Raw genomic sequence first — 14,127 nt, 5'->3', positions numbered from 1 at the left:
AGGCTGTAAGGCTGTGCATAAAATGTACAGCAAAAACAACTGATGGTTTTCTGTTGTTCTTTGCTGTTGTTTTGGGGGTTTTTCTGAGACAGGGTCTTGCTATGTAGTTTAGGCTGGCCTTGCACTCAAATGTAGCCCAGGCTGGCATCAAATTTGGGGTGATCCACCTGCTTTGGTCTACTGAGTGCTGGGATTATAGTCACACCCTACCATACCTGTCAACTGATGCTTTTTCTAAAACTGGAATGATTTCCTTATTTCCTCTGGATTACTTCTGCCATGCCTCACAGTGGTACTTTAGCAACATCATTCTTTCACCCCAAATGTGCTTCATTTCACCAAAGAGCCAGAATCCCTTGCAGGAATTTGCCAACTAGATAGTTTTGAAGCCAGTTATCTGCAATTAACTCCCTTGGTGAGCCTGCACACCAGCCTCCCCAGCTAAGCTGCGAAGGAGCCAGGGAGTCAAAATAAGAACACTAGGTAAACACAGGGCACTGGTACCACAGCAAAGTCCATGACTGGTGTGGAATTCACTATGAGTAACATATTAGATAGTCAAATACTGGTATTCCCCACAGATGGAAAGAATAGATATTGAATGAATACGTGGGTGAAAGAATTAGCAGGAATAAAGAAAGTAATGGCAGAAAACTTTGTAACTGGGAAGGCGCAAATTGAGGGGAATGCCGCTTGATGGTTTCTTCCTCCTGTGAAATAGCATGCAGGTCACCTGCTGAGGGCAAGGGCAAAAGGCTATAGAATGGTTAATGATTCAGCCCTTGTCATCAATGTGGAGGAAACTGACTGAGATGTACAGAAATCTTGGCAAGCAGGGCAGATGATTAGGTTGAGCTAGAGACCATGAATATGGACTAGAACTGTGGTCGACAGGAAAGTGTGGAGGAGTTTTTTTCCTGGGATGATTATTGATTGGATAGAAAATGTCTATAAACCAAAAGTGGGTTCCAATCTGAGGAAAATAGAGGCAACTGAACAGAATTCTCTCCAGGCTAAGAATTGATAATGTGGGTGAAATTGGAGGAGCTGAGAAGGTGCAAAGCTATAGTTAGAGAGTGGCAGTTTGAATTTCACAGAAGATGCGCTCAAGTGACAAATCATAGGACACAGCTTTAGATGGAAGTGGGTGTAGTAAATAGGTAAAGACTGCTACATATGTATTGGTGGTTAAGGAACTGTGAGCCAGAGTGACAGGTGGCTTGTCCACCTGGACTTTGAGGTCACCCTGGATGATGGCAGGACACAGACGATGATGTTAAGCCAGGATTTTCAGTGATAGATGGTAGATAATTCAGACAGGAGTGGGTGGGAGGTAACGCCAGATGCTAGAGAACAAAACTCGATGGGGTGAGATGGCGGATGACAATTGATGAGACCAGCTGGAAGTAGGTAAAGCTAGATGGAAGTGGCATCAAAGAAGTTTTTTTTCTTTTTCTTTCTTTCTTTTTTTGGAGGCAGAAACACTTATGGTTTGATGTGGTAAAGAGAAGCACTGATTATTCAAACCCATTTTTTTCTATCTGGGATATGAAGTACATAGGAAATATGTGACCTCCCAATATATATTGTTTGAGGGGATCCATCCTTTTTTGATAAACCAGATTACAAAGATGAAGCCATAAATGCTTCATGCAAGAACATTCAACTGACATGTGTAAATATTATAAAATGGGTATTTTCTTGTTACTGAGAATCAACAAGGCATAGTCATCATTATATGGTAGATACCATCCTGTGCACTGCTGTACCACTAGTCTTTTTAAAAAAAACAACAACAAAACCAGCCACCTAAGGCACAAAATCTTAGGTACATAATCACACAATTCCTAATAGTCCAAAAATTTGTAGGCTAATTGCTACCCTAGAATGAAGTAAACCTTGTTAGCACTGTTTAGAATCCTCCCCATTTCCATTCACTGCTACCCATTTGGTAGTAACCTTAAGATGTTCGTGTTACTTCTACTATGTGTCCCTCCAGTTCTCTGAGAGTCCTCTGTTTTTCATTCCAATGTGAAAGCTAAACATTATGGGGTAAAAAATATACAAAATCAATAAATTCTGAGGTGATTAGGAAATGCCACAACATGCTAGGGGTTTTCATATGTTTGTGATATATAAAAAAAGTGAGTAAGAACAAGGTTCCCTTCTGCCACAATATAGGGTATTAAGATTTCTGCCAAAAAAAAATAAAGATTTCTGCCCACTCTGGAAAGTTATTTCTTTGAGATGGGCTTTTCACATCCTGTTGCCCTTGCCCTTGCTGATGATGGTTTTGGACTTCATAATAATAGTGTTACCCTGGGCAGTCCCAAGGTCACCAATCACGCTGAAAACACCGAATCAGCCTCCTGCAGGCAGGCAGGTCTGTGGACGCGGTCCCAAGGTCACCAGTCATGCTGAAAACACCAAATCAGTCCGCGCCCTGGCAGCAAACCACTGCCCCCCCCCGCTCCTTTGTCCTCTTCTCTGTACAACCACCTGGTTCCACAGTACAAAGATGCAGAGGACACTGAACCACCAGACCACTGTACTGGAGCTAATCAAGGTCTCAGCATTTAAAGAATTCCTGCCCAGAGGTAGGGGCTTCCAGGCCGCCAGCCGTCTCGTCACTCGCGGCCCAGAGAAAGGGGCTGTTAGGCCACCATCCCTACCGCCGCTCTCGGCCCCTGGCCCACCTCTCCCAGCTCAGAGGAGGTGAAAGCCACGGGCACCAACAGCACCGCCCCACACCTCCCCCAGGCAAAATGAGAAACCACATAAATAACTCTCAAAACGAGACTTCCAGATAACCTAGAGCAACCCCAAAGGGAAATGTGATGGAACACTCTGATACTCAACCACCTGGACCCACTGAACTGCCAACAAAAGGGAATCTGGAAAAAATGAAATCAGAAATAATTTCTCAGATAACAGGAGAAATTGTGCTCCTAGTGTAAGACATGATGAATAAATCTAGAGAGGAGCTGAGGAACATGATGGAATCTCAACATAAGAAACAAATGGAATCCATAAAACAGATGCAAATAGATTTCCAGGAGATGAGAAACTCCATTGAAAGTCTACACAGCAGAATGAGCCAATGTGAGGACAGAATTTCAGATATAGAAGATAAGATTGCAATTAATAACCAGGAAAAGAAAAATTGTTTCAAAATTATAAGGAAACATGAGAAATCAATCCAGAAGCTGCTAGACAATGCAAAGAAGAATAACATAAGACTGATTAGAGTCAATGAAGAAACAGGAGAGAGTGTAGATGACATAAAAAACTCTTTGCAGAAGTAATGGCAGAAAACTTCCCAAGAAGGGGAAAAGAACTTGACATACAGCTAAGTGAGGCATATAGGATTCCAAATAGGCTTGACCAAAAAAAATCTACATATAGGCATATAACTGTTAAGATTCCAGAAACTCAACAAAAGAACAAAGTTCTACAAGCAGTTAGAGAAAAGAAACAAGTCACAAACAAAGTAAAGCCCATCAGAATCACAGCAGACTTCTCAACACAAACCATCAAGGCAAGAAGATCTTGGAGTGACATATTCCAAGCCCTAAAAGAAAACAGCCTCCAACCCAGACTGATGAACCCTGCAAAACTATCTTTCAAAATTGATGGAGAAATAAGATACTTTCATGACAAAGAGCACCTTAGGAACATCGTGAATACCAAACCAGCACTCCAAAGAATTTTGCACAATATCCTAGGAACAGACATTGAGGATCACGACCCCAGGAAGCCCAGCAGAATGAGCCCATCTGGCATGACAAGAAATTAAATGTAAAGGGGGAGAAGCCAACAAAAAGAAAAAGTCATGGCAATGATAAGTCAATACGTTTCAGTTATGACCATCAACGTTAATGGTCTCAATTCACCAATCAAAAGAAACAGACTGACAGAATGGGTCAAGAAGCAAAGTCCAACAATATGCTGCATACAAGAAACACACTTAATTCAAAAGGAAACTCATAGACTGAAAGTTAAAGGATGGAAAACAATACTTCATGCGATGGGAACCTGAAAAAAAGCAGGAGTAGCTATCCTCTTGGCAGATCAAGTAGATTTCAAACCAACACTGATTAAGAGAGATGAAGAAAGGCACTACACCCTTGTAAAGGGAACAATCCAACAGGAAAAGATGACAAACAAAAATATCTATGCACCAAACACTAGTGCACCCAACTATATAAACCAAATATTAAAGGACATGAAAAGTCATATATGCACTAATACAATTGTAGTGGGGGACCTCAACACCCCACTGTCACAAATAGATAGATCAACTAGACTAAAAATAAGTAATGAAATACTAGAATTCAATCGAACTCTTGAACAAATGAACTTCACAGATGTTTACAGAGTCTTCCACCCCACAAAATCAGAATACACATTCTTCTCAGCTGCACATGGGTCTTTCTCCAAAATAGACCACATACTCACACATAGAACATGTTTAAGTAAGGGCAAAGGAACTGAAGTTATCCCCTGTATATTATCAGACCATAATGCGATGAACTTGGTGATCCATAGCAAAAGAAACCGGAAAACTTTCATAAACACATGGAAATTGAACAACACACTTCTAAATAACCAATGGGTCACAGAGGAAATTAAAGAAGAAATCAGACAGTTCCTTCAATTAAATGACAATGACAATACAACATATCGGAATCTATGGGACACAATGAAAGCAGTTTTATGAGGGAAATTCATAGCAGTGAATATGCATATTAGGAAAACAGAATGAGCCCAATTAAACAACCTGAGGCTGAACCTCAAGCTTCTAGAAAAAGAAGAGCAGAACAACCCCAAAGCTCATACAAGGGAGGAAATTATAAAGATCAGAGGAGAAATCAATGCAATGGAGACTAAGAGAACGATACGAAAAATCAATGAAGCCAAGAGTTTATTCTTCAAAAGCATCAACAAAATTGACCAACCCTAAGCCAACCTTATCAGAAAAAGGAAAGAAAAAGGCCCAAATCCATGCAATTAGGAATGAAAAGGGTGAAATTATAACAGACCCAGCAGAAATCCAGAGGATCATCAATACCTACTTCCAGAACCTATATGCCAATAAGATGGACAACACAGAAGAAATGGACAGATTCCTAGATACCTATGAATTACCAAAGTTGAATGAAGAAGACCTAAAATTTCTAAACAACCCAATATCAACCAATGAAATTGAAAATGTAATTAAAAACTTATCAACTAAGAAAAGCCCAGGCCCTGATGGCTTCACTGCTGAATTCTACAAGACATTTGGAGAGGAACTACTGCCACTACTGTTTCAACTCTTCCATGAAATTGAAAGGGAAGCAATACTCCCAAATTCATTCCTGGAAGCAAGCATCACCTTGATCCCCAAAGTAGAGACCCAACTGAAAAAGAGAACTAAAGGCCATTCTCACTAATGAACATAGATGCAAAAATCCTTAATAAGATACTGGCAAATAGAATGCAAAAGATCATCAAGAAGTTCATACACCCTGATCAAGTGGGATTCATCCCACGGATGCAGGAATGGCTCAACATATGCAAATCAATCAATGTAATACACTATGTCAATAGAGCCAAGGACAAAAACCCTATGATTATCTCCATAGATGCAGAAGAAGCATTTGAGATAGTCCAACATGCATTTATGATAAAAACTCTACAAAAAATTGGAATAGATGGTCTCTACCTCAAACTGATAAAAGCCATCTTTGAAAAACCAACAGCCAATATCATACTAAGTGGTCAAAAACTGAAATCCTCCACACTAAAACCAGGAACAAGACAAGGATGTCCACTATTACCACTCCTGTTCAATATAGTTTTGGAAACACTAGCCACGGCAAGTAGACAAGAGAAAGAAATAAAAGAAATAAAGATAGGTAATGAAGAAGTCAAATTGTCATTATTTGCAGATGACATGATACTCTATATAGAAGACCCCAAGAACTCCACCAAAAGTCTTCTAGACTTAATAACCAAATTAGTCAAGTAGCTGGTTACAAGGTCAGCACACAAAAATCAATAGTTTTCCTCTACACGAATGACAGACTCACTGAGAGAGAAATGGGGCAAACAATTCCTTTCACAATAGCATCCAAAAAACTGAAATACCTAGGAATCAACCTAATGAAATAAATCAAAGACTGCTTCTCTGAAAACTATGGCACTCTGTAAAGAGAGATTGAAGATGATATCAGAAAATGGACAGACATGCCCTGCTCCTGAGTAGGAAGGATTAATAGAGTGAAAATGGCCATACTTCCAAAACTGCTATAGAGATTTAATGCAATTCCAATTGAGATCCCAGCAGCATACTTCACGGACCTTGAGAAAACAATCCAAAAATTCATTTGGAACAAGAAGAGACCCAGAATAGCAAAAGCAATTTTAGGTAAAGGAGACATGGCAGGGAGTATCACAATCCCCATCCTCCAACTTTACTACAAACCTTCTATGATTAAAAAAAAACAAAACATCATGGTACTGGCAAAGAAACAGACTTGAGGACCAGTGTAACAGATTAGAAGATGCAGAAACAATGCCAGACACACTCAGCCATCTCATCTTTGACAAAGGAGCCAAATACCCTCACTGGAGGAAAGATAGCCTCTTTAATAAATGGTGCTGGAAAAATTGGGCTTCAACTTGCCAAAGATTAAAACTAGACCTATATCTCTCACCATGCACTAAACTAAAATCAAAATGGATTAAAGATCTCAATATTGAAATAGAAACCCTGAACCAGTTGGAACAGAGGTTAGGTAGAACTCTTGAAGGCATCGGTGTAGGAAAAGATTTTATGAACAAAACCTCAGTTGCCCGTGAACTAGCACAAACAATCAACAAGTGGGATCTCTTTTTATTATAAAGCTTCTGCACAGCAAGAGAAACCACCAGCAGTGTGAAGAGACAATCCACAACGTGGGAAAAAATCTTCACCTGCTCTTCCTCAGACAAAGGTCTACTATGTCGAATCTATAAAGAACTTAAAAAGATCAGACCTCCCAAATTTAAAGACCCAATCCAAAAATGGGCATCTGAAATGAACAGACATTTCTCCGACAAAGCAGTAGAAATAGCAAATAAATACATGAAAAAATGTTCAACATCACTGGTCATTCGAGAGATGCAAATGAAAGCAATGCTGAGATTCCACTTCACTCCAGAAAGAATGGCTGCTATCATGAAATCCACCAATAACAAATGCTGGTGGGGCTGTGGGGAAAGAGGAATCCTGCTCCACTGCTGGTGGGAGTGTAGACTGGTGCAACCACTATGGAAATCAGTATGGAAATACCTCAAAGAAGTAGGACTGGAAGTCCCATTTGACCCCACTCTTCCACTGCTGGGGATCTTCCCCAAAGAATTAAAAGAATCATACCACAGTGATATATGTGCACCCATGTTCATAGCAGCACAGTTTGTGATAGCTAAAACTTGGAAACAGCTCAAATGCCCATCAACTGGAGATTGGAGAAAGAAAATGTGGGGTTTTTTTATAAAATGGAGTACTACTCAGCCATCAAAAATGAGAAATTAGAGACATTTATAGCTAAGTGGATGCACATTGAGGCGATACTCTTAAGTGAAATAAATAGGACACACATGTATAAATACCAAATAGTTTCTCTGGTGTGAGAAACTGAAAGTGTAAATGGGGACTAAGATGTATGACAGGCAATGTGAAATAGGAAGAAAAGTTGCAAAGGGGAAGGAGGTGGGAGGGGTAGGGGAAAGGATAGAAGGGAATGGGATTAATATGAGAAAATGGAAAAATAGGAACAAAATCTTTGTAAATAGGGAGGACTGGAGGGGTTGAAGGGAGGGCTGGGCAAGGGTGAAAGATGGGAACCAAGAGAGACTATGTAAAGGTGCAAATTTCCAATGATGAATGTCATTATATTGTACACCTAAAATGTACCAATGATTAGAATGAATAATTGATAATGCAAAATAGGAAGAAAAGTTCCAAAGGGGTAGGGGTAGTGGGAGGGGCAGGGGAAAGGAAAGAATGAAAAGGAAAAATGATGAGAAATGGAAAAAATGAAAATAAAGTCTTTGTAAACAGGGAAGGATGGAGGGGGTGAAGGGAGGGCTAGGAATTGGGAAAAAATAAGAACCAAGATGCATCATATAAAGGTACAAGTTCCCAATGAGAAATGCAATGGTGTTGTACACCTGAAGTGTACCAATAAAAGAATTTTAAAAAATAGTGTTACCCTGGTTATCATAAATCAATTGTGTTTGTCTTTTGTGAGCTATACTAGACCTTTACAACTGGGGGAAAGGTAATCTGACTCATACCTGACAGCTTAGGGCAGGTCTACTAGTGCATCAGGGATAGGACTCAGGGAACCAGAAGCATGGTTGTTCAAGATACCAGGGATGGCAAGGAGTTTAATATGCTTAGATCAAGGAATACACTGTAAGAAATGGAAAGAAACTAGAGATAGACTCAGTGTGATCAAAAATATGGTGAATGTTTAATTTTTTTTTTTTTTAAGTAAATGTACTACACTAAAAGACATGTTGCCATTATACCCCTCAAAATATTCACCTTCACTTTGAGTACATCCCATTAGCATAGGCCTTTTCTGAAGCAGTTCTGGAAGTCCTTTTTAGTGTATGTCTTCAGTTGCACTATTGTGGCTTGCTCACTATCCTGGATTTATTCAAAACGTTTACTTTCTATGTTCATTTTGATATTGGAAAAGAGTCAGAGGTCACATGGTGCCAAATCAAGTGAAGAAGATGGATAAGAACACAGGGTAAAGTTTTTAGGAGTCTGAATTTTCGTTAGATGGGAGTCAGCAGCAGCATTCACTATATTTTTGACCATGCTTCATAAAGACACTAAAGAAGACCTCCAGAGCTGCTTCAGCAAGTGGCAAGCATGATGGCATCAGTGTGTTCAAAGAGAGAGAGAGTATTTGGGGGAAGGCCAGTGGCAGTGTCTTTTACTGTAATAAATTTCTTAAATTTAAGCACTTGCCATGTATGTTGTTCACCTTTTCTAAGTAGCAATTTCCTGAGCCATGTTAAGGAATGTGGTTTATACTTTTGGTGGAAAAATAGGCATCAGCAGGAGGTTCTGCTGATTTTCATTTCTTCTGAGACCACTCAGTGCGCGTTGTGTTCTGCGGAGGGGGGGGGGGTGATACGAGAGGAGCTCTTCTTCCATAGCATCTACAGCCACATGCACACACACACACTTAATCTGCTCAATTTCCAAAACTTCAGGAGTCTAAGAATTATAGTATTATCATAGTGAAAAGTAAAGAGCTAAGTCTGCATTCATTGTTAGTATCAAAGGTCTGTAAGATAAAGATTGTACACGTCTAAAGCTTCTATATAACCTTTGCTAGATGGACTCCAGGTAACTGATAAAATTCGGGGAACTGCGGAGTTGGAGAGCTGGACAAAGTAAAGGATATGGTTAAAAATCAATCTGAACATTAAATATGTCAATGACGCCAGTCTACAGAGATAACAGAGCTTTCAAACTGGCTTTAGTTAGGACATAGCCACTGATAAACGGAAGATCAAACGTTGAAGATGTCCATTCAATTGGTAGGGTTGTGTGAGTCACAGTGCTATTCACTTTCACTGATTCTTTTTCATTCCTTCTGAGAAGCATAAAGTGGTCATAGACAAAGGGTGTGGTGTATTTGGAAGGCACTGTTAGGTGAAACATGGGAAGAAGCCATTCCAGTTTCTTGTTCCTCCCCTTCCTGCTCCAGCTATGCACTTTTATTTCCATGGCTGTAAGATCAGAGAGGAAACATATATTCCCAGGAGGTACTACAGCCCAATGAGTCTTTAGCAGTCAAGTCCCAGGCATCTCCAGTCCCAAGATGATCACCAGTTGAAGTCACAAAACACAGAAATATTGTCTCTCTCTCATTTCCTCCATTCCTCATCTCTGCAATCACAAACTTTTCCTACTTCCCACAAAGTTGAGTGTACACCAGGTTAATTGTTCCCCAATGATTCTCTTTGGCATAAGATGATGAAAGAAAACCCAGTGTAGTCAATTTTAATAAAGCTAGAGTTACCGATGTAAAATGCTTCCCAGTACTATATTACAATCTTGCTTTCCCTCCTCTGTGTGTGTTCTGGTGTGTCTGCCCTTCTGTATAAAATAATACAGCTAGTAGAAAGTAGTTTCCTTTTGGTGAGGGACCAGGAATTGAACCCAGGGACTCACATATGTTAGGCAAGCACTCTACCACTGAACCATACCCCCAGCATTTAAGAATGTTTATATTGAGACAGTGTCTCACTAAGCAGCCCAGGCTGACATCAAACTTGAAATTCTCCTGCCTCAGCCTGTCAAGTAGCTGGGACTACAAGTGTGTGCCACCATGCTCAGTGAGAATTTACTTTTTAATGTGCCTACTTGATAAAATAAACAGAGGGCAAACCATTGAAAGGATGGTTGCCCAATGGACACGATCAGTGTTATTAAATGTGATTCTGTTCCCCAAGGCCATTATCAAACCTTTCAGATACATTCTTCCCTGATCCTGAACAAGTCTTGGCCAGGTTTTATAGGTTATCTCCTAAAATTTAGTCAATAAGATGTTCTCCAGTCACATTCAGTCACAAGAACAGCCTCTTTTTGGTAAGTAGCATTTTACGACTAGTTACTAATCGAGACTGTGTGCTGCACACTAACATTTTTCCTTTCCAGCTGAGGCCTGATCTAGGCTAGAAGTCTGAAGTGGAGGGAGAGAGAGGCAGTGACCTTCTCTTTCTACCTTTCAGCTATGCCCCACATATCCACCCCAACACAAAGTGAGGTGTGGCTTCCAGTTCTACCAGGTTTGGGAGGGAGAAAACAAACAAACAGAGGAATGGTTTTAATTGATGGCACAGCTAACATCTGGCTTTGTTTTCTTTGCAGGTGTCAGAAGTTTAACACTGCTTCTCTTATGAGAGTTTTTGTGTTATCCAGACACATTTCTACCTCTTGAAATTGTACTCAATGACCTATCACCCTTCAAAGCCAAAACAAAATCCTCATTAGTACCTATTGTGCCATGCACTATCCCAGGTATCAGGATATTTATAAAAGCTCTGGCCACCCTAAAGGCAATGCAGATGTACATGTTATAAAATACATTTTCAGACAAGTCCCACATGTCCTGTGTCATATGCAGAGGGTACAACCGTTGACCTGAAGTAGACTAAAGAGTGGAAGGTGAGGCTGGATTTGATTAGGCATGTTGCATACATATCACACTGAATCCATTGATATGTACAGTTAGTGCATGCTAACCAAAAATGTAACATTAAAAGAAATGAAGTACTAATAGGTAAATATTAAAATCATTATGTTCATTGAATTAACTCAAACATAAAATCTATCTACTGTATGATGCACTTTGTGTGAAATATCCAGAATAGACATCTCCATAGAGAGAGAAAGTGGATGAAAAGTGGACAGGGACTGTAGATGCTTTATATGTGGGGTTTCTTTTTGAATGATGAACTGTTCAGGATTATGACATTGGTGAAGTGTTACAATATTGTGAATATATGTAAAAACAGTTCAAAAGAATATGTTGACTTTTATGTTCTTTATTTCAATAAAAATAATTGAGAACACAAATGCAATGAAAATTCCATTCTCAATAATCATACTAATTTTACCTTTTTAACGGTATTTGTCATAAATTCTGACTTAAAATGTAACTGATAACCATAAAGTAGAGATAGGTCATGGCAGTCTCATTTCTCAGATGTTATTTGATATATGCTGCAAATTATGGTAGCTCCAATATACTGTGCACTTTGAAGTCATACGTAGAAAAACTATCTTCAGATAGTTCTGATTCTTGAAATAAATAGGTGGACAATTTGTAGTTTAAGACACAGGTATGCTTTTCAAGTTTTAGTTCACTTGAATATGAGGAGATATAAAAAATCATGCAAAGAGAAACTAAAGTGACTTAGCATAGAGTAGTTAGGTGATCCCTTGAACTTTAAACTTCCACATCACTGTGTAAAGTTGATTCTAAGATAAGAAATAGAATAAATTCTCTCCCACAGACAGTACTGCATTGCTCCTTCTTTGAGTCCACCTCATCTGCGATCATGGCATTTAATGGTACTTGGAAAGTGGACCGAAATGAGAACTATGATAAGTTCATGGAAAAAATGGGTAAAGATTTCAGTCTTTCATTTCATTCTTTGCTTTCTTACTGACATTTTTCTGGCTTAGGGAATTTTCTGGTTCCTGATGTACTGAGGATCCAGAAGCCTGACGGGAATCCCTTTCTGAGTTGGCAAGAATATATTGTCTCATTCATGTAAGGAAATATCCTTTGAGTACCATCCCCTGAAACACACACAAACTATTTACATGTGTTTCTCTTACTATTTAGCTGTGGGTTGTACCTGTATCATTGAAAATTGATGTTTTATTTTGTTTGTTCAGAGTAAGAATATAGTTGAATAATAGTAATTTCCAGATTCTAAACAGTAGAATTCTAAGGGTTGGAAAAGTAAAGATCATAAAATAAAGTAATGGAAAGGTGTTCTATCAAAACTCATTGCTTTGAATAAATTAGATTTGATTTGATTTTCCTATGACATAAAATTTTAGGAATAACCTCAAGAAGCTATATATTTTTTTCAGAGAGTTTATCTGTTCTATGAATTTATAACAATGTCTGGCAGCCTACACACAGTAGAAGGACAAATTTGCGTCATTCCTCTTAATTAAAACTCTGCATCAATTTAATCTTACAGTTTAATGATTCCAGGTTTAAATTTATGGAATTTGAACACTCACGTGATAATTAATTCAACCATAAAATACCGTCATTTTCCTATTTTTTGTGTGTCTGTTAGAGATACCACAAAAAACAAAGAGAATTATGAAGCTCAGAACTTAAAAGCAGGGCTAGAGATGTAGCTCAATCGTGGAGCACTTACCTAGCATGGGCAAGGCCCTGGCTTCAATCTTCAGCATTGAAAAAATTAAAAACAACTCTAAAGCAACTATGGAAACCAAAATGGTTTAAAATAAGGATTAAATTTGTGTTTCTTTATAAATACATAAATATACCTTTCAATCATTCATTTGACACTTCTGGAATTTGATTTAACACTGAAAGTTTGTCAATCTTATTGAAAATATTCACCTCTAAGATTCTATACTTCGGTGCTTAATTTAACCTTCCTTTTCTTTTTTTTAATTTAACTTTTCTTATGTTTGGAAAAAGCACTTGAATCTCTCTCTCTCTCTTTTTTTTTGGTACTGGGGATCAAACTCAGGACCTTGCACTTGCTAGGCAGGAGCAGTGCCACGGAGCTAAATCCCCAGCCGGAGCACTTGAATCTATTAAGTTGATTGAGATTGAACTTTTTCTGCAGAATCACTGTAAATACTGTTGTGCATAGGCAATGCTTACAGGTTTTTCCCCTACCCTCAAAATACAAATAAACAAATAAAACAGAACTTAGAAAAGGCAACATTTTCTAGGGCATTTTGATTTAATTTTCCCCAATTTCTTTTCTTTTGTAGGTATTAACATGGTGAAAAGGAAGCTTGCAGCTCATGACAATTTGAAACTCATAATCATGCAAGAAGGAAATAAATTCACAGTGAAAGAATCAAGCACTTTTCGAGATATCGAAGTTGGTTTTGAACTTGGTGTCAACTTCAATTACAGTTTAGCAGACGGAACTGAACTCAGTGTATGAACTTTTTTAAAATAAGCAATCCATTTTTGACCTTTCCACTAAAACAGTCTCTGCTGTATCTCATTGGGTGGTTTAATTAATGCAGGTCTGCATTTATTGAAAGAGATGATGAAATCTGCCCACATTTTATATCACACAAATTGCAAGGATATTTAAATGAAACATTTTTAGTCTTCACACACACACTCATGAAGAATCTGGATTTAAAAAATAGGAATTGAAAAATATTTTTTGAATATTCTAGGAATGATTGCATATAGAACTATCACCAAGAAATTTAAAGCTCAGTGTTCTCAACTTTACCTACCTGGCAGGGACAGAGTTACAGAAGCTAAACAAAATACCTATTTGGTAAGCTATTAAAATAAATTAGTAAGTGAATAAACAAATGGA

General features: G+C 38.5%; 1 protein-coding gene across 4 annotated transcripts in view; it reads left to right on the top strand.

Annotated features, from left to right (window-relative positions):
• Positions 1–12,085: 12,085 nt before the first annotated feature.
• Fabp2 (fatty acid binding protein 2) overlaps positions 12,086–14,127 on the top strand; it is a 50,293-nt gene continuing 48,251 nt past the window's right edge. For 3 of the 4 annotated variants that reach the window (XM_087193217.1, XM_087193218.1, XM_087193220.1), the window contains exons 1-2: positions 12,086–12,187; positions 13,556–13,728. In XM_087193217.1, coding sequence (XP_087049343.1) covers positions 12,121–12,187; positions 13,556–13,728 — 240 coding nt within the window. In that variant the 5' untranslated portion in view covers positions 12,086–12,120. Of the gene's footprint in view, positions 12,188–12,247; positions 12,336–13,555; positions 13,729–14,127 lie in introns of all 4 variants that reach the window. The other variant, XM_087193219.1, reaches the window with a different exon arrangement.

Source organism: Heterocephalus glaber, unplaced genomic scaffold, assembly GCF_053883595.1.
Source record: "Heterocephalus glaber isolate CG9 unplaced genomic scaffold, H.glaber_assembly_v1.0 deba00001581, whole genome shotgun sequence".
NCBI classification, from domain to species: Eukaryota; Metazoa; Chordata; class Mammalia; order Rodentia; family Bathyergidae; genus Heterocephalus; species Heterocephalus glaber.
The sequence above is the reverse complement of the archived record's forward strand: the minus strand, read 5'-3'. Positions and strand labels throughout refer to the sequence as shown.